General features: G+C 39.6%; 2 protein-coding genes across 4 annotated transcripts; one reads left to right on the forward strand and one right to left on the reverse strand.

Moving 5' to 3' along the window:
• Nucleotides 1–449: 449 nt before the first annotated feature.
• LOC115690197 (glyoxylate/succinic semialdehyde reductase 1) lies at nucleotides 450–5,542 on the forward strand. Of its 2 annotated transcripts, XM_030616459.2 has the most exons (8): nucleotides 454–800; nucleotides 1,917–2,027; nucleotides 2,108–2,209; nucleotides 2,452–2,553; nucleotides 3,445–3,560; nucleotides 4,361–4,439; nucleotides 4,515–4,685; nucleotides 5,199–5,542. In XM_030616459.2, the coding sequence occupies exons 1-8, from the start codon at nucleotides 696–698 to the stop codon at nucleotides 5,286–5,288; spliced, it is 876 nt and encodes a 291-aa protein (XP_030472319.2). In that variant the 5' UTR covers nucleotides 454–695; the 3' UTR covers nucleotides 5,289–5,542. The 2 variants fall into 2 exon arrangements, with proteins under 2 accessions (XP_056170920.1, XP_030472319.2); XM_056314945.1 differs by lacking the exon at nucleotides 2,452–2,553 and having other exon boundaries at nucleotides 450–800.
• Nucleotides 5,543–6,774: 1,232 nt separating this feature from the next.
• LOC115690195 (guanine nucleotide exchange factor SPIKE 1) lies at nucleotides 6,775–26,107 on the reverse strand. 2 transcript variants are annotated; one of them, XM_030616454.2, is made up of 31 exons: nucleotides 25,843–26,107; nucleotides 25,439–25,568; nucleotides 23,911–24,073; nucleotides 23,382–23,491; nucleotides 22,946–23,058; nucleotides 22,771–22,826; nucleotides 22,540–22,637; nucleotides 22,303–22,440; nucleotides 20,715–21,026; nucleotides 19,461–19,748; nucleotides 18,161–18,328; nucleotides 17,811–18,002; nucleotides 17,588–17,631; nucleotides 17,172–17,241; nucleotides 16,348–16,509; nucleotides 16,012–16,119; nucleotides 15,592–15,629; nucleotides 15,107–15,251; nucleotides 14,414–14,540; nucleotides 13,922–14,115; nucleotides 13,525–13,655; nucleotides 13,040–13,115; nucleotides 12,778–12,888; nucleotides 11,350–11,532; nucleotides 10,629–10,772; nucleotides 10,274–10,447; nucleotides 9,805–10,152; nucleotides 9,384–9,716; nucleotides 8,887–9,072; nucleotides 7,402–8,376; nucleotides 6,775–7,284 (listed from the first exon to the last, which is right to left on the reverse strand). In XM_030616454.2, the coding sequence occupies exons 2-31, from the start codon at nucleotides 25,529–25,531 to the stop codon at nucleotides 7,030–7,032; spliced, it is 5,535 nt and encodes a 1,844-aa protein (XP_030472314.1). In that variant the 5' UTR covers nucleotides 25,532–25,568; nucleotides 25,843–26,107; the 3' UTR covers nucleotides 6,775–7,029. The 2 variants fall into 2 exon arrangements, with proteins under 2 accessions (XP_030472314.1, XP_056170919.1); XM_056314944.1 differs by having other exon boundaries at nucleotides 25,764–26,107.
• Between the last annotated feature and the right edge of the window lie 1,036 nt (nucleotides 26,108–27,143).

The raw sequence follows: 27,143 nt of genomic DNA on the forward strand, positions 1-27,143 counted from the left end.
ATAGAATAGCACAAATAATTGTACCAAAATGTCTATTTTTGCAGCTTACTCACCCTTCTTCACTTTGGCTGAAATTATCACGCAAACCCGTAAATCGATTAAGTCTAAGTTTTTGATCAATAAGGATACCTCTGTCCGGAGCAAATTTCAAGTAGTTAGCGTGATTTGAACTTCTAACCCTCCTATTCTTGACTTGAAAACCTCTCGATGGCCTAATTAAGCTCCGTCGTCATGTGACGGAGGAAGGAATCTTGTGGTGCTGCTTCTTGCCTAATGTGCTTATTCGAACAAGACGAATCGATTCCGTTTCCACGCATCACATCGAGAAGGCAATCACAAAGAATTTGTTTCCACCGGGTCTATTAAAAAAAATTACCACATTTCACTTTCTTGATAGAATCACAATCAATTCTTTACCCTCTAACATGGGTATTGTATATTATTTTAGGATGGGGGGAGTTTGGTGGCGACAAGGATAACCCGGTCTTTAGTTTTTGTCTAAATTTTTTGATCCCCAGAAAATATATTTTTGTTTCACTTTAATAATGATGCTCTCTGGTAGGACGGAAGTGTGAATAAAGCATGCTCGTGTGCATGGTGCTAATGGTCTAGTCTCAGATTCAAGAACTCTGTTTCTTGGTTTTTCAGCAGCATCGATCCACAGAGAGAGAGAGAGAGAGGGAGGGAGGGAGAAGATGGAAGTTGGGTTCTTGGGACTGGGGATAATGGGGAAGGCCATGGCGATGAACCTGCTCAAGCACGGCTTCAAGGTCACTGTTTGGAACAGGACCCTCTCCAAGGTGCTCTCTCATGGCTTGTGCTGGAGTCGCTGACGATGTTCTTGCTCTTGTGTTCTTACGTGTCTCTTTCCTCGTGATCTCGTTTGGGTGGACGGTGTTTACGATTCTTTCATTGATGTTAGCTCGTTTTGTTGCGATTGCGATTCTTGGTGTGATGTTTCATTGTATTTACAGACTTCTGACGATATTGTCCACAGCTAATGAATGGCCACTGTCCTCTTCACTGAGTGTTTGATTGTATAATCTGGTGAAGAAGGGCAAGGATAAAAAGGAATCAAATTTTCCAAATGGCCGAATAGAAGAGATGCGGCTTAATTCATTGCTTCTGGAAATCGATTTTTCTGCCAAAATTTCGTGAAAGAAAGAATAAGAAAGGAACATGTTTTAATGGGTCTTTAAACTGGTTAGCTGTTTATGCGTCGGTCATGATTCTTCGTTCATGGTGTTCAGATTTATTCCTTTCTGGTAATGTGTTTCCTCTGATTTTGCTATGCCGGTAAATAGTCTTCTTGACTTCTGAGATTAATCTTTTTATGTAGTTTCAGATTAAGTTCTTCCCCCAATGCTGTTTGATGTTTTTGCTTCTCAATCACAAGTTTTTTCTTCCAAAATTCTGTGACTCGGGCAATATCATGGAGGGTCGAGTTGCGATTGGATAGTTGATTTTGCGCTGATTATTGAATATCCTGCACTAAGTCCAAATGGATTCACTTAATTTGATTGGTTCGGAGATTTGTGTAAAAATTTGTAAATTACAATCGCATATAAGGATAGAACAGTGGGAACGAGGAAATAGGCAACGGGTGATGTGTGTAAACGATCATCTTATCTTGCAAATACCACGCTGAAGTCTTGCTCTAGTTCTTTATCAATTAAGTGGACAGCGAAACACGAAATATGAGGGTGCTTACACGAGGATCGGTTTCAAAAGTAAAACTGATGAAAGTTGGTTCCACCGGACTTGATTGGATCCGCACTTGTTCAAGGATTTATGGTGTCTGGATGATGCATCCAGCATTGTCTGCCTTTACATTTCCCAAATCTCATCAAATTAATTTACTGGGAGTTGTATTCTCATGCAGTCTTTGTTTCACTTCTGATGCATTTCTGTTTCAGTGTGATGAACTAGTGGAGCATGGTGCTTCAGTTGGACAAACCCCAGCCGCAGTAGTCAAGAAGTGCAAGTATACTATTGCAATGTTATCTGACCCTTCAGCTGCTCTTTCGGTTGGTACTGAATACTTTGGTTTTGACTTCCGCTTGTCTTTCTGTATCCTAATTACAATTGTCTGTCCGGTAACTGCTAGGTGGTTTTTGACAAAGACGGCGTTCTTGAGGAGATCTGTACTGGAAAAGGTTACATAGACATGTCAACAGTTGATGCCGAAACTTCTATTAAGATAAGCGAGGTCTGAATTGATGCTTTGACTCATTACAAATATCAGGTGGCTCATAGTGTTTTCTGGAAATTACCAAAAAAATGTCCATTCACTAGTAACCCAGCTGAATGACTCTTGGTGTCAATGATCTCTCTCCTTTTTCTACATACCATCTTTGTCAAGATTTCCTAGTAGGTTTCCACATGAAGTACGCTACAAAGAGATTGAGTGTTGGCCATGAGTGGCTTAGCTTTTTTGCTGATACTTTCCAGGCCATTCAATCGAAGGGCGGTCATTTCCTTGAAGGCCCTGTCTCGGGTAGTAAAAAGCCTGCCGAAGATGGACAATTAATTATACTTGCAGCTGGAGAAAAGGCATGTGCTATAATGATTTTTCCATCTCTGTGCCTTTTTGGCTTTCTTTGGCGCTGCTTTGCATCTGATGGACAATAGAAACAGGTCGATGAAAACGAATTGAACCTAGGTCTACATGGTGGTTCAGATTCTCTGTTAGCTAGTTCATCATTTGTGTTCATGTGGCCACTCCAAGACTAATTTCTGCCTGCACATGGTACAAAGATGTTTTCCGCTGAACTGCTAGCTGGGAAAGGAGAATCACATTGGCCAACTCCCCATAAATTCCTAGCTGAATCTTGAAGGCAATGATTTTGATAAAGATGAAAGCACCTATCTTTGGTCCAAGATTTACCATGGTCCTGTCTATAAGTTACATCCACTTCTGCACAATCCCAAGGTCACAACTTTTCTAAATGATGATATCGCATATGACAATAGCTTCCTGGTCAAAAAGACACTAATGCATATGAACCTCCAAGGAGGATGAGTTTATTCCCTGAGTTATAAATTGTTTGAAGTCTTGTCAAGGCTTATTTTTTCGGTAGGTTATCCAGTGGCCTTTTCTGAGACTTTACACCAGCGTTGCATTTTGTCAGTTACGATTTCCTTCTTTCAAAGGGTTTTGGCCATTTTTCTGAATTCCTAGTGTAAATTGCAAAAAAAAACTGTAAGATATTAAGAAAGAGAATGTGTCAAGAAGATATATCTGGAGGTGAAGCAAAATAACTACTTGTTTCTGGCTCTGGCAGTGGCAATGCATCTTTGTCTTTGGCAAATATCATGTTATTAGATGGACTACTGCACTGTGAGAGCATCAGGATGAAAATGCAAGAACCTCGTTCTCTGAGAGCTAAATGCTCTTCATTCAATCTGTAACGCTTGTTTATCATTTCGACGTTGTATCTGCAGGCATTGTTTGAGGAAGCAATTCCAGCTTTCGATGTCATGGGGAAGAAGTCTTTTTTCCTGGGTCCAGTTGGAAATGGAGCTAAAATGAAGCTTGTAGTGAACATGATAATGGGCTGGTATTTGTTTCTGTCTATCTGCAATTGGTGAATACCAATAGCTTTTTGATACTTTGAGACTAGAAGAGGTGCAGCCACCCTAAAAGGTTTACGTAGATAGCCTGGTGAAGCTCATTGTAGTTTTTACTAGGTGAAAGACGAAACGGAATACTGAAACAGAAACTTCTATGGAAGTTCCCGTGAGCCAGTTCCATACTAGATAATCTTGACAGCAATATCCTTTAATGTTAGGATTAGCATAAACCAGAATCTTAGTGTATAATAATAACTGATTGCACTGTAAGCCACTTGCATGGATCTTGAGGCTTATGCAGCCAATACATTGCAATCGCATTTTGATCTGCATATCTCAAAGAAACCATTCTTTGTGCAACGGGAATAAAAAAAGCATCAGTTAGATAATCAATGAGAAGGATGTTATTGTCTGCATCGGCAAGTTATGATGGTATAGCAATTGGGAAGTCAATGTGAGTTGCTATTACCATGTAGATATCCAGGTGCGGAAAGTCCTAGCAGCTCTTGGTAATGGCATGTTAATGGTCTCTGTGGCTCTGATGTGAGAGCATTGTGATTGCAGTAGAAGCATCTGCAAGCCCTGCTGTCATGTCTGCACCTAAGCAAAAGCCTCGTGTACTATCAATATAAATGCATCAGACGTTAAATTCTGTACTTGGTCTGGTCCCACAGAACTGAATCAGTTTCATTCAAGATTTACCAAAAGAAATTTACGTTCTTTTAGTTTGGTTGTAGTACTAGTACATTGGCATTTTTTGGCTCACAGAGTATTTTTATTGGCGCAGCATGATGAACGCATTTTCAGAGGGACTTGAACTGGCCAGCCGAAGTGGATTGGACCCTCATACTCTTCTCGACGTACTGGTACGACAATGATCAACCTGTTCAGATTTACTCCAGTTAAAGCATGGATGGCTGGTAAAAATCTTTTCTTGGCAGGATCTCGGTGCAATCGCTAACCCAATGTTCAAACTTAAAGGACCCACTATGATAAAGAACAGTTACGCCCCAGCCTTTCCTCTGAAACATCAGCAGAAGGACATGAGGCTGGCTCTTGCTCTTGGGGATGAAAATGCCCTTTCAATGCCAATCGCAGCTGCTTCCAACGAGGTTGTTTTCTTGCACTGATTTTTTATACTCTACTCTCATTAGAACTCAAGTGAGTTATTGCTAGGAATTTGATCGCATCCACTGTGGGGTGGTGCTTGCTCTTTCCAATTCAAATAACATTTACTTTCAAGTACACCGTGAATTGAAAAGTCATAGTCATGAACTGCAAGACATTATTCTCCACGATGAAAAAGAAATCATCATAAAACAAATGAATTTTGAGGACTTTGTTCCTTCCATTTTATATCCGTGTACTGAGTTTCTTGGGGCGACGACTTTCTGGGTAATGCTAACAGTGTAGGGATTGGAGAGATAAATAAACGGTTCTGTAGTGCTTTCATTGAACATACTTTAATTCTGTATGAATAACCATTCACTTCTTCAGGGAATGTTGAGACTAATATTAAACTCTGATATTCTGTTACCCGTTTGTTTTCTTTTACTTGAATATACGTCACACCGTGTCCAAAGTGATTTTAGATGAATTCACATTGTCATCTCCACTGCTTGTAGGCTTTCAAAAAGGCCAGGAGCCTGGGACTGGGTGATTTAGACTTTTCTGCTGTTTTTGAGGCTGTGAAGTTGCTCAAACATTCATCATGATGCAAAAGGACATGGTGAGACATAGGTATGCGTGAAATCTTGGTCTGGTTTCTGGAAGATGCATCTTCATTATTGTCGGGTCGCGGAGAATGATGATTGATGCCAAAGAGATGAAATTTACTACTTGAGAAGCGGGAGTTTCTTGGTTCTCAAGTTGTTAGAGGTTTCAACCTAGACATGCGACTGTATTTCCTATTGGGACGGAATGCTAAACTGATGTTTGAGACGCCATTAAATGCTAGTGGTTGCTTCAACCCCTCTCTCTCTCTCTCTCTGCCCCCCTCTGTGACCCTCACAGATTAACATGCCCAAGCATGAGTTCAAGCGCATGAGCTCATGCAAATGTGCGTGCATGCTCAAGCATGGGTAAAAATTTTATGGTAATATATAATACATTGCACCTTAGTTAAATTATGCAGACACTGTTGCAGCTCAAATGTGAAGACTGAAAGGCATTAAACTCCAAAGGTGTATTTGTTCGACTATTGCGTTCTTTCGAAAAATGAAAGAAAAATTGTTGCACCACAACAAAAGTCCCGACCAAACAGCTAGAGGAACTGAGTGGAAATGCACTCGCATCTTATTTAAGATTAAACAAACAGAAAACACATCCTTTGAGAATCATGACAAAAAAGTCGGCACATAAGTCCAAATACTAAAGGCCTGCAACTTTTTGGTTTTGAGAAGGATCGCGTGAACAAGCCGTGGCATCAAAGCACTGCACTAGCTGATATGGCGCGCATTCACTCCAGTCAGATCCATTCTTGACTTGACATGTGGAAATTGAGTTAAATTTGAATAAAAACAGAATTTCTGATTACCTAAAAAGGAATGCAGAGCAGCTTTCGGGAAAATTTGAAGTCCCGTCCAACCGTCTCTCTCTTCAACCATGGTACAGCCATGTTTAGTTTCAAAGAAAATCATCCTTCTTTCTTTTAGCAGCTCAATCTTTTACGTTTCAGACCCCTGCTTGACCATCGCGCTTCGAATTCGCTTAGAAGACCATCGCCTGACTCTGCGCTTCGAAGTCCTCCATTACCAAACAATGTAAGTCTGTATTAGACACGCATCACTATAAACCAATCAGACTAATTTCAACCTACTGAGTGAGAGGTCAACAATCAAGCTCAATATCAAGCTCACCCGGCTCAACATTATGCAATCTCAAAGTAATGGAGGTCTTCGAAGCGTGGAGGTCGACCAACAGTTTGAAACGTAAAAAATTTTGTTTGTCTAATTTTAATTCAATTGCCATGTGTCAAGTCGTGAATGGATCTGACTGGTAAATGCATTCCAGATTAACCGCTGACATGGCACTTTAATACAACTAATGCAAGTGAATTTTCAGGCACATATATGCTCTTTGCGTGCCATTATACATTCTCGGAACGATCATCGAGACTCCTCTTGCGACCTAGTCAGGTTGTCTGACATGTGCTAAGATAATTGAAACTTAAAAAAAGAATAAGAAGAAAAGGAAAGCAGATTTTCGTTGGGCAATTCACATTCAAAAACAAGGTCAGATATGAACAATTGTTGAAAGCATCCACATCTTCAGTGACGGAAATTACAGATGACATTACACATGACGTGATATGAACACATTCTCCTACCAACATAAACAACAAATGATGCTATTTGGCAAGAAGATGTGGAAGGAGGCACTTAAAACTACAAAAGATGCTAATGAAAACCAAAAGCCTAGGCACATACACTCAGTACAAGTGATAGTACAACAATTTCAAAGCTCCGAGAGGATGGCAGGGATGTAGTGAGATAACTCTGCAGTGAGAGATTGAAACCCGTTCACGAGCTGCGTGTGGAATTCTTGATCTTCCTCCCCAATCAATCTGAAGTGAACCCGTATCGCACGCTTGCAAACAGCCATGAATTCAAGAAGTGCGGCGATGAGTTGCTGTAGTTCTTGGGACCGCAACCTCGTGGCAGGCTCACCAGACAGGAAAGCCGTGCAAACACTAAGAACCCCACTATTCACCTACAACAATGAGATTAAATGTCAAAAAAGGTCATCATGAAGGAAGAGGTGCATGAATCTAGTTATTTGGTCAAGCATAAGCCAGTTATTTGTCAAAGGCCATCAGTATGCACTCACTTGGACGGCGACACTGCCTTGAAGAATTCTCTGAAGACTTTGCAAGCGTGGGAGTTGATCTCCTTCAGAACTGCGAGGCTCCTCGAGTTCATTGCGCAGTGCAGCTGTTCGGGTTTCAATCATGCCAATTGCATTTTCTACTGGAGAAAACTCAAGAGACTCGGATTTAGTCACCAAGAGCCTGTTCACAAGGGCAGGGAATGAGCCCTCAGTCTGAAGAACCGTCCGCCTCTTCCATTGGTCTTCTAACCCACCTTGAGTCTTGCCATTTTTAGTAAATGGGGTATCGAACAAAAAGCGATCAAAAACACGAGCACGGACGCCGCCAGTAGATAGAGAAAAGATCCTCTCCCTTCTGCTCCCCAAATCCTCATCTTCCATCACGGGATCAACAGCAGTAATCTGTAGATAGCAGACTCCTGGCTGCAACTCTTCGGCTTTTACTTGTCTAGAATCCGGAATAATGTGCAGTGTATGATTTCCATCCATCCGTGACTCATAAATATGACTAAGTTTCTCCATAATATCACCAAGGCGCACATCACGGGGCTCCCGATAAACGTATTCCTTCTTATCCAGCTTCCCAAATTTTTCACCGTAGAACCCCACCCTGTAATATGTAGCATCGGTAAAAGGTATTGGACTCGATTCCTGCTCGAGGATTGACTCATAGATATTGGTAAGCAAGGTGTGACATTTTGCCAGCTGTCCATATGCTCTCCTGCTTTTGTAAACTGGAATCACGAGTTCCAGAATGCTTGCGCAGAAATGATGAAGCTCGGCTTGAGAGAAAAGCTTGTTTGCAAGCTGCAGATATTTCACAGCAGAGTCTACTGTGAGTTTTGAAGCACCGTACCCCTCGACCTCCGCAGCAGATGCCTCACAGCTAATCTCACTGCTGACCATTGGGCAAATTTTACGTAGTGCCGTCACATGGTCTTTACTCCAGACACCATCATTTCTAGCTACTAGGGCCTGCAATAAGAACAGTAAGATATAGTAGGACTGCATGAGTGTCTAATGAAAAATATTGTTCTAATCAATCAGCAATATCCCCTATAAATAGATCTCAGACAACACTCTGAGCAGTCTTCGTAGAGAAGTCTAGAGAGGTAAACTCAAGATAACTCACAAATCAGAAAAGAACTCACTTTGGTTGAGGAAAATGATGTCCTACTGACAGTATCTCTTGTCCATTAAGAGTAGGGAACTCGTTTGTACCCTGTGTCTTTGTTTCTATTACGGATACAAGTATTTGACTGGAAATTAAAGCATAACTTAGGTCCTTCCTAAAATATAAGAAGGAGAGTACATTGGATCTTCTATTTATAAATGACAATTCTTCCTTGGAGAGCCAGTAAAATGTGATTGTATAGAGGAACCTTTTTTGTGACAGCACGCAGAATCCAACTATCAAGCTTAAAAGAGTATGATTGCTAAAAGAAAGCTGCGTGTGACTATATTTAATAGTTTAAATGTATGTACCTGCATTACAACACCAGCAACAGCCACAGCACATTGTGCAGCTTCAGCAGAAGACTGCATCTCCTGGTGTGCATCACACAAGTGCAACAACCACATAATGTGAAGATCGGGGACAGGGGCAAAAGCCATAGCAAGTTTGTGATAACTCTCTGCAGCAGCATATCTATCCATATTCATCAAAGTTCCCTGAACAACAAAAATCATAGAAAGGCTAACTTAACACAAGCCCAAAAATTATTACCACGTAATTAATGATAAAGCCAAGATTTCTATTGTCAGCAAGCTTGCTGGATCAGATGTGGTATAGCCAACAACTTTAACTATAACACAACCCACTGTCGTCAACCAGAATTGTGAATCAGATGATGGAACTACCCCAACTATTTGTAATTGATCCAATCTGAAGAATGGTGGCTGATATGTTACCAATATATAAGGTTCACCTCACTCATAAGTCACAACACAAATATGCTACCACACATGCAATCATAACTTACCAAAAGAGAATGCTCAAGGCTTGCATCTAGTGCCAAAAGAAGGCTATCAGAGAGATATTTGACCTCCGACCAGGACCACCGATTTTCTGTCATTCTTTCTGGAATTGAGAAGAGAGTATTTTCAGAAAGACCACATTCCCTCAATATGTTAGGGCTCTTGCCTTCGTCTGCCATTTCCTCCAAAGATTTTCTAAGTCGCCGTGCCTCACCACTCTCCTCTAGCGAACCATCAGATTTCATCTGAGTGACTTGCACCTCAGACATCAACTCTGATATTGTAATAGTCAGCATGACCCTTAACCTTGCAGATTGCATTAAGTGATAGAAAGAACTCTGCAAATTGATTATGAAATGCATACCATCAATAATCTGGTTGTACTAGCTAGCAGAGAGAGTATGATATTAAGTCTAGAGAGCTTACCTTAACAAGTATCTGAAGCCCAGCAACAGCCCGTTTCCGAATACTGTCATTTCTGAAAACAGCTAGCCGCAGCAGATGAAAAGCAACTTGTTTTAAGAATCGATCATTCTCCCTGGATATAAGGGTAGCTCCATGAAGACCAAAGACACTGCTGAAGACAGGTAATAAAGCTTTCCAAAACTCCAGGGGTTGATTTCGGGAGAAGAAATTCATAAATATAGCGGTTACGCAATCGAGTTTCCCATAGTCCGTTGCGATGCTATGAGTTGATGCCATTGTGGAAAATTTCTCAGTTATTTCCAGAACTTGAAGACTGACAGCAGCACTTAAATTCTCTTCCCAAAGCTCCTGTAGAAATTGCCAAGATTATAAGCTGTCTTCATTAAATTAAGTGAAATATCATATGATACAAACTTCTTCAAATAAGAAAAACAAGAGCAGCACATAGTGAATACAGTGAACTCTATACCAGTTTTTGCCTCAATATTGGGTGCAAGGATTCTCTAAGAGCTTGAGCTGAAGCTCCGATCCTTGAAGATTGAGCCTGAGCTAGGGCTTCTCTCAAAGAATACGGCTGACTTGGGGAGCTCAACTGGGAGTTCACTCTCTGCCATAAATAACCATTCTCAGGTGTTCCCTGAGGCTGCATATAGATATTGCAGCAGAACTTTAGTGGCTTTGAGTGAAAACCAATATTCAAGATGATGGCTTCCAGTATTACAAAGAATAATCACCAGGATGGATTCTGAGATCAGTAATTACGGCAACAGACAAAATATATTTACCTTACTCTCAAATTAAATGCTTTACAAGAGTTCACTTACTCTAACTTCTTGTCTTGATGCCTCCGAAAGATATGTGTTAATTGCAGGAGAAAGTCTCTCAGAGTACTTTGGGGAGACGGGTCCATCCCCAGCGGGACTGCGAGAACTGCAGCCGAGGAGCATGCCATCAGAAGGTTTTCTATGCTGCAAAATCATGTAAAATGCAATTACTATTCTGGGCAAGTCGAAAGCGCTCAGACTACTCAGTCATCCAAGTAAATCTGACTTCCATGCTACAAGGACAAACAGATAATTTATGGTGATTGAAATAGGAAAATCCTAACAGCAAAGGAGAAACAAGGCACGAGTCAAGAACATTGTTATCAGTCAAGTATAAGGAAGATTCACGACAAATGACAAATCCGCAAAGAATTGACAAACCAAAAGCAGAATTCTCGTGAAGCATCTAGCTGATAATGAACCATTATAATTACTGTCTCGTAAAGCACCTCTATATGCTGAGGAATTTACTTTCCATCTATTGATCCACTAAAAGAACTAAATGCCTCCAATGAATTTACTCATAAACGAAAAAGAAGAAAGAAATGAAGCAAATTTCTCAGTCTCTGGTCAGTATTAAACCAAACAAGTCTTAAGAATTCCACTACAAAGAATACAACTCAAATATATGACTAATATTCCAGTAGCACAGATAAGGGGCAAATGAGCTAATCAGAGGTCAAGCCAGAAAGAAATCGAAATATTTAAAATGGACTGGAACCTCAAAGAGAGTAAGGCCCTCTTCCAGGAGTTTGAAAAATAGTCGGGTTCGAGCAATGCTTTGCTGCCACGCCTTGACAAGTGATGCATCATCTAGGTTGCGCACAATTTGCAAAATAACAATCAGAACTTCACGCTTCTCCACAGCATTCAGGTTGTAAAAGACAGGCATTTCATCTAAGATCTGCAATAAATTCAAATTTGAAACTTTCAGAACTTAGAGAAACGGATATAGAATAACACTGCAATTCGAGACCATGAAAATGCTAGGAACTTCCCAGTGAGAAACTAGGTTACCCCCCAAGTTGCTTTTTTATGCTGGATTTGTTTATTTAGCATAAAATTTTTCCCCAAATGTCATGAAAGCAAACTAAAATGAGAGAACCAAAAGATCTGAAGAAGGAAAAATGACTTCCACTAGACAAATGTAAGTCTATCATCCATATAGTTGTCACACTAGGGACATCAAGTAGCTTCAATTTGCACGCTATTATCAGTACATTTATTATAGATAGAGACAATAAAATGATGGGGATATTGGCACAATGATAGAGGTGGTATTGCAACTAACCCCCAGGATCGGGGTTGCATTTGCAAGTATCAATTTCTTTTTAAGCCCCGAAAGGTGCAACCACAAAATAGTCACAATGATTGCCTAATTTTAAAGCAATGACTGGGGCAAAAAGTAATTTCTTGGTAGCAAAGACGAACCCTCAACATAGGCCTGCCGTTACAAAAATCAAACATCATGACATAAAGTTAATTAAGCTTAAGCTTCTAGATTCTTTTTTGAACATCTTCCAGGATCAGAGATGTTATAATCAAGGTTAATACTTTCAACCTGACAAATCAAGCCTAATCAATTATTAATCTTCCTGTTCAGATGCATCGAAAGATAAGTGTCAGAATACTGTGTAACCACCTCAGTAACTGACATAAATCTCCTTGAGATGGTGAATATAAAACTCTGCACCTTTAGTCATACCACCAACAGATTCTACACTCTCTAGACCCAGTGAAGAAGTACAGATTATGCAGCAAATTAATACATAGACAGTCCTCTCATATTCTGATTTCTCAAAAATTAATACTATAAATTATCTGGATCAAAAGAAGGTATGACCTACTTGTTTGTCATCACAAGACAATCAGAAAAGCAGAAATTTCACTTATAACAGAACAGATGAAAATTAATCTTTCAACTGGCCCGTGTTTGACATTTATGCATTCTAACTAGGGAGAAAGGCAGGAAAGGATACTTGATATGATACATTAAGGTGTACAAGAAGAACCCCTAAAAGCTGGGCATCAAAACAAATTTGTCTCGTAATCTGTTCTGAAAGGAAGCAGGTGAGATTGAAAATTGAATAAAAATTTAGTGGAAAGCACCAAATAACAAACGGTCTGGGATCTTGGTAGGGAAAGGTACCTGTCCAATGAGTGGGAAATACAGCTGTGCAATGTAGAGCTTATCTTCAGGCTTCTGGTATCGAGCATCAAACTCATGCTTGCATAGGAGGATGACTAATATTCTAGCTGCCTGCAGAAATTGTATGATAAAGGTTAACATACAGAAGAAACAAGCATGTTTGCCAACTTTGCAAACTATAATAGCAAATAAAGTAAAATATCATCAGAAACCAACTCAAATTTAAGCATATGTTGGTACAAATTATTAGCACAGTCCCAACCTTTGCACGCTGAGACAAATCATCATGATCCCAGCTAAGGAAAATCTCTTGTATCAAGACAGATGAAAGGTAGTTCCTGCAGCATGTAAATATAGATAAGATCTTCCGCATCCAACATATTTCTGGAGAATCCAAGGAGACTAACACCAGCAGCGTGCGCAATGTAAGTCACAATATGTTGAGGCCAGGAAAGAAAGTATGAAGCAGTTACGAGGACTAGTTTATCAAGATAAACTTGTAAAACTTCATAGAGCAAGACTGGGAATTGATGATTGCTCAAGGGCATACAAGAGATCTCCTAAAAGTATATGTAATCGACAGGCCATCAAGTAGCACCAGATTGTGAATTGCTCCACCACATTTTCCAACAAACTAGATTACCCATGTAGAGGATCTGAAGTGGTGGGTGCAAATTGGTGTGCAAATTATGTTGCATTTGCAGAGTCAGATGAGGCAAATCTCATCTCTGGAACTCATACAGTTACCTATCTGAAGGGTCTCTTCCAGGCATTTCCACGAAAAGATCATGATCACATATAATCTGTAAGAATGTGAGCTTGCAATCATGAAGAACAGATTGACATACTCCAGAAAATTTGTCCAGGTACAAGGACACCTGTAGCAGATGAATGAGAAGTAAGAATACAGAATATGGAACTGTAATTGACACAAAAAACATATTTAAACTACTCGAAGCCATATGTGAAATTGTCGCTAAGTTAATCGCTTCAACATAAGCTATCCATTCTTAAGATGTAGAAATCCAGTTTAATATGAATAAAGCAGATATTTTTGCCGTAAGTCAGGATCCCTCTAACAAAAAAGAGTCAAATCCGAACTAGTAAGAGATAATCGAACATTATTTGGAAAGGAAAAGCGTACTAGTTCAAAAACTTGGCGTGGTTCAATCACTGATAAGAGATCATAACAGAAAAAGGCCAAGCTACTATTCAACCGCTTTGCCAGGCTCAATCCCTTCTTACAACGCTCGTGGACTTCCGTTAGAAGGCAATCGTACAACTGCAATATGCATTTAAATACACCTTCTTTCAGCTGCATAGGTGGAATATCTTCACCTGCAAAATAAAGGATGATAAGACTAATTAAGAATTGTGCAATGATTCAGAATGCAAATTAGATGGTGAAATGACTGCACTTTTTTAATAAGAGCCGTTGTTTACAGACCTAAGATTAACTATTGCAATTGTTGCGAAAATAGAAGCAGAGAAAACCCTAGCATAAACCTGTTAAGCAAGCATCAGAACAATAATAAATTTTTTGCTTAAGATTTTGACGTAAGAATAGACCTCTCTTCAGACATACTCATATTTAATGAAGATGCAAAGAGGATGTTTTGACGCTTTCAAAACTTACCTAGTGAAAGAACGTGATAGAAAAGTCGAGTCTGCTCCAAGGCCATTGACTTGACAATTAGTTCGAGGAAAAACCAAGCCATAGCCAATACGTCATCATAGACCGGTCCGACACGGTAGCCTTTAGCCTGAACAAAGGGATCAGGTAAATATGGCAGTAGCATAGTATTAGCTGTACATTAATGTCCTGCAGGAAGGGTGCAGCATCCATGCAGCATGTTTTTCCATTTGCAAAAGGTATTGTACACTAACTAGCAAACAGTTTCTCTCTCATTAACATTGCTGTTTTATAACCGACTGACTAAACCAGGGGAGCTGAATTGACTGTTATTAGTCTGCTCTTCATTAAAAATCAATAACAAGGAAAATTAATCTTGACAACCAAAGCTAAGACTACTTATGAAAATATAGCCAGAAACAGCAGCTCTTTAAATGAAATGAAGCACAAGAAAATCCTGGTATGAAGATGGTTCGAGAAAGAAAACAAAACCATGAAATTATGAACTAAGGCACTTCATTGTAACTAGGAAATGGTGTCTTGTGTCAGCAAGCAATCACTGAAATAGTGGGTGAATTGGAGAGAAAACTTAATCAACACGTCATACATATATGGTACCCAAAAACTGAGTATAATCCATCACACTGTGCTCATAGTTTAACAGCCTAAACAGATGACCAGCCAGCAAGCTTTTACCTTACTTCGAGCCAAGCTCCCCCAAACAGCGGAGAGACCAGGATAAACTGGTGGTTGGCGTCCCCCAAAGTCATCAAATGCATAATCAGCGTAGTTAACAAGAAAACGATTTCTTTCATTGTCATCCACAGACTCCTGTTGCGCCCTATGGTACAAACTTCCACATGTTATCAAATGCCAAGGGGCCAGATGTGACCACTACGGTTCAAAGAGCATATACTATATTCCAAGTAAATGAATTACTTGTAAAGGTGAAAAGGCAGTTTGATGTACGAGAAAATGGTCGGTTTTTGCATATGCATCTATTTCTTAATTCCTTTTTCACATGGCAAAGAATCCACATACGGCATTTTTCAAAACTCCATTTAAAGATAGGCATGTCATCATCAACAATTTCCAGACATAAAAGGCTTAAAATTCATGTTCAGCATGAACATAAGGTGTGCACTATTCCATACATTAAGCATCAAAAGTGAAGAGCAAACCTAGTCAGAATATTCACCACAGCTCTGAAAGCCGCAACCTGAACATAACAAGTGAAATATGAGGTCGCAAACCATAAGAACCGATTGAAAGTAGAATGAACATCAAACTATATGCATTATGCACTAGTCAATGATGACACCGCTTGTTATTAAAGGATAGAGAAAAAACCTCAAGGCCGGCCCATAAAAAAAAGAAGAAGAAGAAAAAACACTAAGGCAATTAGTGAGAAAGTGAGAGCTCATTTGAGTACTTCCATTACAGTGACTCATTTCTACAGCTCCTTATTATATTTCTTTTCCTTCAAATGGTCCGTTTGATTTTAAAAGATCTGTCATCCTACAATGTCTACACTTTTTCCAGTGAATATCCTTCCATGAAAGAACAAAGAGAAAAATCAGGGAGTGAATTTATTGAAAGACCTGAAGAGTTTCTCCACCATTGCCTATAAGATGTAGTAGCATATTCAAGATCGGGTGAAGGAACTGAAGTAAAGCAGTAGAATCAACATTCTTTAGACTGTTAATAGCCTGCAAAAGAACATTTGCAATGAAATCAAAACAGGCAAAGTCGTAACAAACCATCATCCACAGAAATTTAGAACAAATTCCATAGAGAGACATTGAAATTTCTTTCAAAAGGATAATAGGACCAAATAATGCTGACGTGAAGGGCCCAGTTACACTTGTGCAGCAGACATATTAGGCATAAAGAAGAGATCAAATGCTTATTGAAGATAGCATCTATTAAAATAGTACCTCCAGAAGTTCAGAACCCCAGGGTGGGCTTGTCCGCAGCGTGTGTCTATCATATTCAAGAAAAAAATCCCTAACTCGCTCATTAATAGGGTACAAAGATGAGCAGAGTCTTAAGCGCAATCTAAACACGTTTTTCCCATCTTCCAAGTAGTCCAACCTCTCCTGCAAAAGAGAGGCACATTCTTTATTTACAAATTTAATGCAAGGACAAGAGCCAAACATCCTATTAGCTAAATCACATCTGTTCTTCTACAAGAAATCCAACAATAAATTTCAAAAAACTCCTTAGCAGTAATCATTGTGTTCTATAGACTAATAACCTAATGGTTTTCGAAGAAGCCTCTCATTTTCAGGATCCCCCAGCATATAAACCTGGCAGCATATATATGCGTGTGCGTGCGTGCGTCCGTGCGTGCATATGCATATATAACCTCTTTGTCATTTGTATGAGTGGTTGAAATTCATGAAGAACTTCATCGCTAGACATAAATATGCTCGCAAGTGCCATCAGTAAAGGCATCTGACTTGCTCCAGTTTGGCCCAAAGGAGAAAATAAATATTAACTAAGAGTTGAGATATTGACAATGCAGGAAACCCAGAAGCAACTAGGATGGCAGGCACAGCATAGACCACCAAAATTGGAAAGAGCAGTTTAGCTTAGTCTAAAGTTAAAGCATGTAAAGAATCCTGTCAAACAAGTTATATCCTAGATCAAGAACATCTCTAAAGTCATTCATATTATTAGATAATGATATGAAGGCATTATTGACGTGGAAAACAAAAAATAGTACAGGTTTTATTCTGCTGACTGACAGAACTTGTACCTTTCCAGCATCCTGAAGATAATGCGGAACTAGCTCTCTCATGATTGGCAAAGAAATTTCAGATCGCAACCTGAACAAAACCACACCTGTTAAAGGTCTAGAGTAACCACTTATATATAGAAAAAGAACTTCAAATTAATACAGCAAGATTCAACTACACCGAAAATAAAGGTAAGCAGATGTAAACAAGCTCCTTAATTAGCAGAATAAGCGAGCCATTTTATCATGTTTCAGGTAAAGAACATTTTGTAAATACTCAACCATGACATAAGGCATTGACACTGGTTTTTACATGTACATCATGATGAACTCCAACAAAGGTTCAATACAGGGTGAAACACATGTGCAACAGTTGAACTGCTATTTCCATTTGTAAGCATAATGAACAGAACATAGGGCCAAAGGCATGTACTTACTGAGCATGTGTAGAAAGTGGAAGTGCTGCATAACCAATCACCACCTGAAAATCAATTAAATGGGAAAAGAAAGATTACATTAATGCAATGAACATGAGAAAATGGAAGTAGCCAGGTAAAATTGAGTATGGAGCATAAGAAAGTTAAGAAACCAAAGTCAACAATTTAGGCATGATAAGAGATCATTCAGCAAAAGGAATATACAACTAAAAGGAAAGATTACCGGCTTTGGAGCTTCAAGCTTTGTTTGAAGATCAATGTGGAAGAAAGTGAATAATAGGTGATGAAGCGGGGTCCAAATGGCAGGAAGAAGAAGTTTAACTTCATCATGATAGCAAGCTGTCCTAGCTCCAACAGCAACTTGCGTGTGGACCCACTTCTGTAGTGATACACCTGGCTCCCTTGGATACAGTGCCTACGAGATAATTCATAAAATTGAGGAAAAATATTCGTAGGGAAATAGATAATTGCAGCCATAGGCACTAAGGGGGTGCCAACCTGTGTATAAATCATTCACAAGAAAGAGTATTGAATGAGAATGTAAGAACTGACAATATGTTGTCCTTGATTTACCTCCAGAGGCTGTCTACGCACATCAGCATCATCCTTTCTAAGTTCAACCCGTATAAACAAGTTCCTCTTCCGACTCAAAGCCACTGTTAGGGGATATACATAGAGAGAATGAAACAGCTGCAGGAAAGGCTCATTCCTTGTTGTGGTGCGGAAGTCGAAGGCTTGGAACTGGAAAATAATCAACATTCTCATGAAGCGCATACAAAAGTAAGTGCTTGAACATCAGCGATTATATCTTCAAGATGAAAATGCTAGTAGGTAGCTTGTAAAGGCACGTAATGATCTACAATAGCAGGATAGCAAAAGTGCAATTACTCACTAAAAACAAAAATGTAAACCGAACCCACAAAACAAAAGCATGACCTAGATTAGGTCTGACCAACTTCTTTTGTACCTCTTAAAGAACCCCCCCCCCCCCCCCCCCCTCCTTCCCAGCCCTCTCAAGCCTCCAAACATTTCTCTTTTCTTCTTGCTTTAAATACTCTACTAGAAGTGAAAGAAGTTCAACAAAAACATTAAGGAGTTGCAAGCATGGCACAAAAAACCTTCGCAAGATAAGTAGTTCACGAGATTTATTATACGTCAACTATCCCACCAATACTAGCAAGCATTCAATTCTGCTGCTGCATACTAAAAACCACAGTTCATTTGAGCACAGTTAAAGGGGATCAATGGAGAATCCACAAGACAATGCAAGCCACGAGTCAACAACGCTCGAACATGCACACAATCTGGCGTGGGAAATATTAATGGAACATTTTAACGCAAGCGCATTCTGTCATTTTTTTGTCACTCTAATCCCATGACAGGATATCCTGGTGAATTCCTGCAATTTCCTTTTTCTAACAGCTTATTTGAGACCATCCACTACCTCGTCTGTAGACACCTGATGCTCTGTTATTTTGAATATTTTCCTGAACCTGCCTTTAAGGCTTTGCTCTTTGATGCTTCTGTTTGTAATGGAAGCTTTTAAATAATACTGCTATAAAAAAAAAAGTAGACACCCAATGGCAGAATGAGCTCTAACACTGAGCCCATAAAAGTTATGCAATCAAATCAATTAAGTCAGAGAAATATAAATACTCGATTAATACTTCCTCCAACCCAACTATTAATTGGTCCATGATGTCACGGCAAATCCAATATTCATACAAATACATACATTTATACACCTACAAAAGAATTACTTCAGAGGTTAATTCATAAAACTAACTATGATAAAATCATGCAGCTATTTTCGTTTTCCTTCCCTAGCCATAATTATGTCCTCATCGAAAGAATGAGGGGCTATATTACTTACATCATCAGCATTGAAATCTGAATTTCCTTGGCTGTTCAATCTATTGTCAGAGGCTTCTTTTCCATCAAAGGAATGCCGTTTGATATTGCTACTTTGGGTCCCATCAGAACCATTACTGGGACATTTTGAAAAACTAGAAGCAGCAATAGCATCGCCTGGATCAACAGAATCATTGGTCATGCTACCATTTTCTGATGCATTCTCCAAATCCACATGACCAGTCTGGTGTTTTTCAATTTCAAGTTTCAAAACACCTCTCACAGGTTTATGAACCTTGCGCTTTGGATCCTACAAAATAAAGGAAACCACAGACAAGCAACAATATAAGTGGAATTAATACTTGTACTGATAAAAAAAAATTGTTCGCTCGTAATCCTATATGCTTTTCTACCCTGGAAGTGGAACTAGGTTTCAAAGAGAATCCAAATAAGACTTGCCCCTTCCTACATCTTAAAATCAATGCCAGATGACTGTCACATCTCCAAAGCTTCCAAACTGCAACGGAACTAACCTATTGGGAAAGTCATAAAATTCAAACCCGGCCCCCAACTCCACCACACAGAATAAATGAGAGCTAGATCTGAAAATTTCTTCTTCACCAGGCAATGCCTTCAACATAATTAATTTGAAATCATGTGGAAGAGCCTGTTATCTGAACCAAGCAACTCTAACAGAGCTCTCAGACTAGAAAGTAAATAATAACACAAATTGACTATCCTTCTCATAGAATGAAAACATTGGGTCATTCCCAAAAAATTCGGGCAACGCAACATTGAATATATTAATCAGAAAAACCATATCCTTCACGATCATTCAAGTTGGAGCTTTTTTTAACTGCATCAGTACTTCAATGGTTCCCCGAGTTTGAGCAAAAAAAGAGTACAACAATATCTACTAGTTCTTTAGGGTGGTGAAAGTTAATAGAAGAGACACATCAAATGCATAAGTAAAAGTATATGATTTTCATAACCTATAATAAAAAGAGTTGACAGAAAGATGACAAGAGTTAAATTAACAAAGGAAATAATAAAACTCGAAATATCAAAGTTCCTAATCATTATAAAGGGCTAACAGCTTGCTTATTTTGGAATGACATTCTTTTGTTTATTGTCTTAGCTTGGAGAAACAATATATGAACCACCCAAGGGATGTGTGTGTGTGTGTGGAGATACAAAATAAGCCCATGGTTCCAATAGAAACATAAGCAAACACAAAGGGAAAATGATTGATCTAACAAACAAGCTCATGCTGTACCTGAAGTGAATCCTCAGTGTAGCTTTCTTTAACTTTGTTTAAGTTCGATATTTCAACTACAACTGAGCTTCCACTTGAATAACCCAGCTTCCCATGTAATGTGATCTTTGAAACAGGTTCCACTCCACCATCATGGGAGTTGGACCCAGAAATGCTAGGAGCAAGAGGGCTACTTGGAGAAGCAGAACCACCAGAAGCTGCACCAATGGTGTTATCAAATAATGGAACAATAGCCCAGGCGAAGGACTCTCTGTATGGCATGATTCGGGACCACACCTGCAATTTCTGCCTCTCTCTCTCAGTCAACTGTACCTGCAAATATAATTGATATAGCACAACACCTGATTCAAAGGATTCTGTTTAACAACTAACTAAAATTTTACTTGAGACACTAACAAGTGCAACCTCCCTATACAACTAATTATGAGGGATCAAACGAAGCCTTTCAATCAGGTCCTTGAGGAGATTTACACGTATGAGTGAGAATACAATCTAGTAAACAGCAGAGTTTGAAATTGGCCTTTTCTAACCTCCAGTTCCTGTCCATACAGAGATCAACTGATATACTGTTTCCCTACTATCCAGCCATTTAACGTGTCCAATACAGGCAGCTTCATGGTTTTGACGGATGAGATAGTAGAATGCAACATTTTGTTTTTGCTTTTTCATTTTCTATACACCCACAAAACTCAACATATTAACTACAAAAGAAGTAATGGACCCTTTTTTATTAGCTAAAGGAAGCTAGCAAAAGACCAGCAAGGATGTGGACCCAATTACAAGACTATCTACAGGGGTGGATCATTCAGAAACAAGTAGCTCCCAAGAACTACAAGGAATTAATCACGTATATTAAGCTGACTTTGAGTGAATGTACTTCAATCTCTCAAATTTCAAACTCCTTCAACATCAGACAAGAAAATAGAAATGAATAATCTGCTTGTTGTGATCTATCTGAGGAGAAGTCTTGCTGAAAGAGTAAGGACGTTCATTGCATTATACAGGTCAATCTTCAAGTCACTGGAAACAGCATATCTCAGCTCGTGAATGAAGGTTAGCAGAAGATTGGTGCAAGAATAGTAAAATTCGCAAGTAATCAAACTCAATCTAGTATAACTCACTCAACAAGTTTTCATGATTACAAGATTGATAAAAAAAAAAAAAGTACTAAGAACCTGTGTTCATTTCTCCCCGTATGATACCAGTATAGGGAAATGATCGGGTAAATCTAGCAGCTAGCAGGGACACAAAGCAAAGGTGTTCATGGAGTTGGTATCAACTAATTTCTAAGGTCGACAGTCTAAAAAGGGAGTCCTTGATGGAATCCTATAATAATATTTGCCTAGAAGAAGAAATTATACACAAAAATGCAACTGAGAAACCAAACAATCAGATTATAGTTCTAAATAAGCACGATACCATTTGGATCTCTTTTTAATTAACAAAAGGAGGTTGTTAGGTAGTAAGAGGCCACCACACTATTCAAATTCATTTAAAAAATATAAATCACAATCGTGAAAAGATCGTCCATCCATCACTGTTGGAGTGTTGAATCACAGAAGAAATATTAAGGAGTAGAAACACATACAGGCTCCTTGCGTGAATAAACGGACGAAGTAACTCCGCCTTCTTCAGTGGCAAGTTTCTCCAGCTGGATTAACAAACAAACTGATGCTGATGGTGCATCCAGATAGAAGATTCCTCGTGGCTCATTTGACATTTTGCTCTGATGATGATATCCAAACACGACTTCATTAGTGGAAGGATATTAATCATCAAACTTAGCTAGATCATAGGAAAACGAAAGGAAAACTGATTCACTTACATCCTGTGTCTCAGTTGGTAGCGCTCGAAAATAAAAATCTTCTGACAACTTTTCTCTCCTCTCCCTATTGTACAGGCATATTGTACCGTGAAATGGCTCTATTGAAAATAGAAATAGTGGGAAAAGATTCCCAGGCAAGAAGATCATTATTCATCAGGAAAATACTTAGGTGCATCGAGAATATAGAAAGCAGCACTTATACGTAAAGCCAAACTGCAGTCTGACACATACCGACTAATCCTGCTTGAAATGAGAGAGATAACACTTTCACCGAGATCTTCAATCCACTGGAAACCAAGGGAAAAAAATATGGATGAGAGGTAGAACAAAAGAATGGCAAATTAAATTGAAAACTGAAATGTGAAATATGAAACAATGTTGAAAGTCTTCAATGCTTGTAGATAACCTGCCGTGCTGTGAGATATGAGAATCCGGAATCCTCTGGCCATATATCATTGACCTCTCATTTTGCCAATCGAACGCCGGTTCATAAGCAGGCAGTGGAGATAGACCAAAATGCTGTACGCACATACATAATACAACTAAACCTCATCACTACTAAGGTAAACTAAAAAGATTGAACCGTATGGTAGCGTGCTACCAAAACCAAGAACTGTAAAACGTTTAATCGATACACAAAGCAGATCGGAGGCAAATATAAGATCAATCAAATTCATTGTGTGACTAAGAAGTAAACAGACCAGTCCACAGCAGCTTTGCAGTCTAAAAATTACCTCTCGTATTGTATATGGTAATCACTGTTACTATATGAGAGGAAAACTAACTTGCACTATAGATAGACGAAAGTATATACTCGGTAAGCAAGCCCACAAAAGTGCAACCTTAGAGTCAGAAGATGTAGCCTCTGCAAATTGTCTTCCCGAAGTACTAGGGACGTCATCATCGGTCGTGTCATCTGCCTTTGCTTGCCTGGCACTGGCAAGACGCATCTCTGTAGATCAATGAAAGGGAAATTCGTAATAAACCGATGATGTTAAGTGACAGGAAGAAAACAATCGATAAGTAAGTCTTTCTCCATTAAGTAGGATAAATAATTAAGGTCTCTTCTACATTACCATGACATATATAATGCCACTAGTTAAGACAAATTGATAGGAGGGATTCAGAGAATCAGAGCGCTAAGTTTCCTCACCACAACAAGCCACATAACACGGGCCAGAAGTGTAGGAGGCCACACAACCATAGCAAGTTGATTAATACATTCCTCCATTGCATGTACCAAACAGAGCCACCAAATCCAGATTGCTCCTCTTTTAGATGTAATCAGCTTTTAAACCACTTTTCTTTCCTTTCCACCAAATTTAGTTTTGGTTTTTCAAAATATGAGCCATACATCTGAGCTAATATTACCTGTCTCAATATCAGTGTCAGGTCCTTCAAATATTTGATTTTGGAGATGAACTGGACTGACACTTTCATAGTGCCCATACTTGCTATCATCCTTAACCCAGTCAGTTTTGTAGCAATGGACAAGTTCATTTAAATGCGGCCATTGCTCCATATTTTCATCAAGCTGAGATAAACGAGAAGAATTTGTTAGGAAAGCCCTCAAATTCTCCAGATCAAGCATTTTACCATTCAGCACCAATTATTGGATGTAAGCAGATTTTAAATACTTATGATAGCAGAAAAATAATCGACACCACGTTCAATCAAGCAGTAGAGATGATCAGAAAAGACACTTTAGACGATCTTTGCAAAAGAAAACGATATCTTTGATAGGCCTTCAGACAGCTAAAATGATGTCAGTTCCATCAAACAACTGAGACCAGCACAGTGCCAATCTGTCAACTAGTCATATCCTTCTGAAAATGAGAAGGATGAAAAAAAAGCTAAAACTCACTGCACATGAATGGTTCATTGATGAGAAAATGAAAAATTGATGTGAACATTCAACAATCAAAATAAATGTTTTCAGCCAAATGTAGAGGGTAGGGAAGCCTGAAAGACTCTAACAGATGAGAACTCCAGACAATTCTCAAGAAAGTGATAGGCATCCATAAACGATGAGAAAAAGGCAAGAGTAGTGGCTCGTTCGTCGTAGGTTATAGAAGAGAGACATCTATTACAAATTTACAAGACATTCGAAAGATAATTCCAATAAATAGCTGACTATAGTTCAGGGGCAGCGCACCACGCATGCAGGAGAAAAACTACCAAGTAGTAAATGAAAGACTGAGATTCAAGATATCCAAACAATTGAAAAGTTTAACGGCATCTAGCCAGATTCATAAAGGTTGTTTTTGCATAATCAAACGAAGATTCATGGATTAAAGCGAGTAAGTGAATACTTGCATGCTTCCTCTACAGTCCAAATCATGCACATGACCTTTTACAAGTTGAGATAAGCAGATCAAGTTTAAGAAAGACTATCCGTCCTGATGTCCTTCGATTCACCACATGTCATCCTAGAGAAGGCTCCGTTTATTCGCCAAGTCATGAGAATATTGCGTGAAACCCTTTCCCGAGAACCCTTTGCAAAAGCGATCTCAGGAAGAGCAAGCTGCCGGCCAATCGAAAAACTTTTGGCAGCATCCAGGGATATCACCCCTTTCAATAGGACATCTTGTGATACCTTTCAATAGGATATCGCGATAGGAGTTCTGCCAACTACATTTCGCAAGCGAATAAGATTAGTTCACAGCAGCAGAACTGGCCATTCCCATTAAAACTGCAAAGTGGCAACAAGTTTGTCGAAACCCAGCAAGTCATGGGCAACATCTCTTGACCACGACGCATCTACCCGGACTACTTTCTCTCTTTTTCGGAGTTCTTTCTCAAGTATGCCACCGAAGGTGCGAATGCGAACACAAGGAGTTCCGAACAGTCAACACTTCAGTACGCACAATGATCAAGAAACAGGAAATAAAAAACTAACCAATGGGTCCAACTTAAGATGAGCGGAGGCGGCGCCGTTGCTAGACTGGCGCGATATCCTTCGAAAACGATTCGACGACTGCGAACCCTCCATCGCGAGAACAGCCCCCGACCCACCTGCCTATCTAGCCCTGGAAACACCAGAAAACCCAACAATGCCGAGTCAATGCGCGCATCTTCAGCCAAGAAATCAGCGTTCTTGGGAACCCAAATCTAGCCGTACAAACCACTCGCGCTCGCAATGCGGGGGTACAAACAAAACAAGAGCAAACAAACAAGTACGGGCAACGCCCTGTATCGTGGTAGATCTAGGACCCAAGGCTCACCCAACCATTTGCCAGAGGAAAGAAGCGAAGAGGAAAATGGGATTTCAAGGGAGATTTGGGAGCAAAAAGAGAAACGAACCCTTTTCGATTCTTTATGCGGTTTGAATCATTGACGGGATTTCACGGGTGGGGGGATTCAAGAAAAGGCAATGCGGGGGGGATGGGATGACTTTCCTTGCGGGACCAAAAACTACCGCACCACTACCAACCCTAACTGCAGAGCGAGAGCGAGAGAACGAGAGAGAGAGGGAGAGGGAGAGGGAGAGAGCAGTTGCTACAGTGACAGCACTGCCGTACAAGAGTCAAACTGAGTCCAAAGCCATGAAGAGAAAGAGAGAGAGGAGAGGGAGAGGGAGAGGAGAGAGGAGAGAGGAGAGGGACTCAAATCTCTTGTTTTTTGAGGTGTCATGTAATGTAATGGGAAAAGCTCATAGTGGCTGTCCTTTTGGGTATAATAAAAAAGAAATTTACTTTCCAGTTGTTTTTCTTTGGCTTCTAAGAAAAGCAAATTTCTTTCTTCTTTTTTTTATCTCCCCTTTCTCTTTAATAAATAATCGGACCGGAGAAGGTCCTTAAAAGGTTACAATTTCCGGTACGATCGAGGGATCTCCCCATAAGTTTTCTCCACATGGTGAAAGGATCTCCCTCTCGAGAAGAAAAAGATTGGAAGGAAATTTAAGGGGGCCTTGAGTGGTGAAGATAAATCCCACGTCAGTTTTGGCTGGCCACATACCGGTAAGTAGGTATGGTAGCCTCTCGCGCTTGGAGTGATAAGGTGGAACTTTACTTCCTACACTGCTGGCCTGTGCTTACGCACAGTGCTTAATAATCGGCTTGCTGGCAGTGTACTCCTGGTTAACTAATTCCTTTTTCTTTATCTCCCCTTTTTCTTTAATAACTATTTTACCTTCCCCAAGCTTTTTCCCTTTTTCTTTTCTTATTCTTGCGCTCGAATGAATATATAAGCCAAGCAATTAATAAACGGAATCCTGGTTAAAAATAATATTTGTCCCACTAAGGTAGTGTGACTGAGCAAAAAGTCTCTTGAAATGGGGACCTCCTGCTGTTCTTGTCGATTGTTGGGAAGAAAAAATCATATATTTTTTGGGTTTGAAGTGCGCTGAATAGCTCTCTGACTGCTAAATCTCTTAACACCTAATCCACGGCCATCAGTGCGAATTGTTGTCAAAATTAGGTCTCCAGTCTATTCCAAATGGTAGAGTAATCTTGCTACGCTAAGTAGAAATTTACTGGTGTTGGGCCAATTCAATTCCTTCTTTCGCTCCTCCGATTCAATTAACTCCATTCTACTCGTCTGAATCGATTTCGAATGCGACTCAAAGTCGTACTTAGGTGAAAAAAGAAAAAGAAAGGGAGCAC

The sequence above is a fragment of the Syzygium oleosum genome, unplaced genomic scaffold, assembly GCF_021117445.2.
Source record: "Syzygium oleosum isolate NSW1041296 unplaced genomic scaffold, Sole_v2.1 Sole_v2.09, whole genome shotgun sequence".
In the NCBI taxonomy this organism is placed as follows: Eukaryota; Viridiplantae; Streptophyta; class Magnoliopsida; order Myrtales; family Myrtaceae; genus Syzygium; species Syzygium oleosum.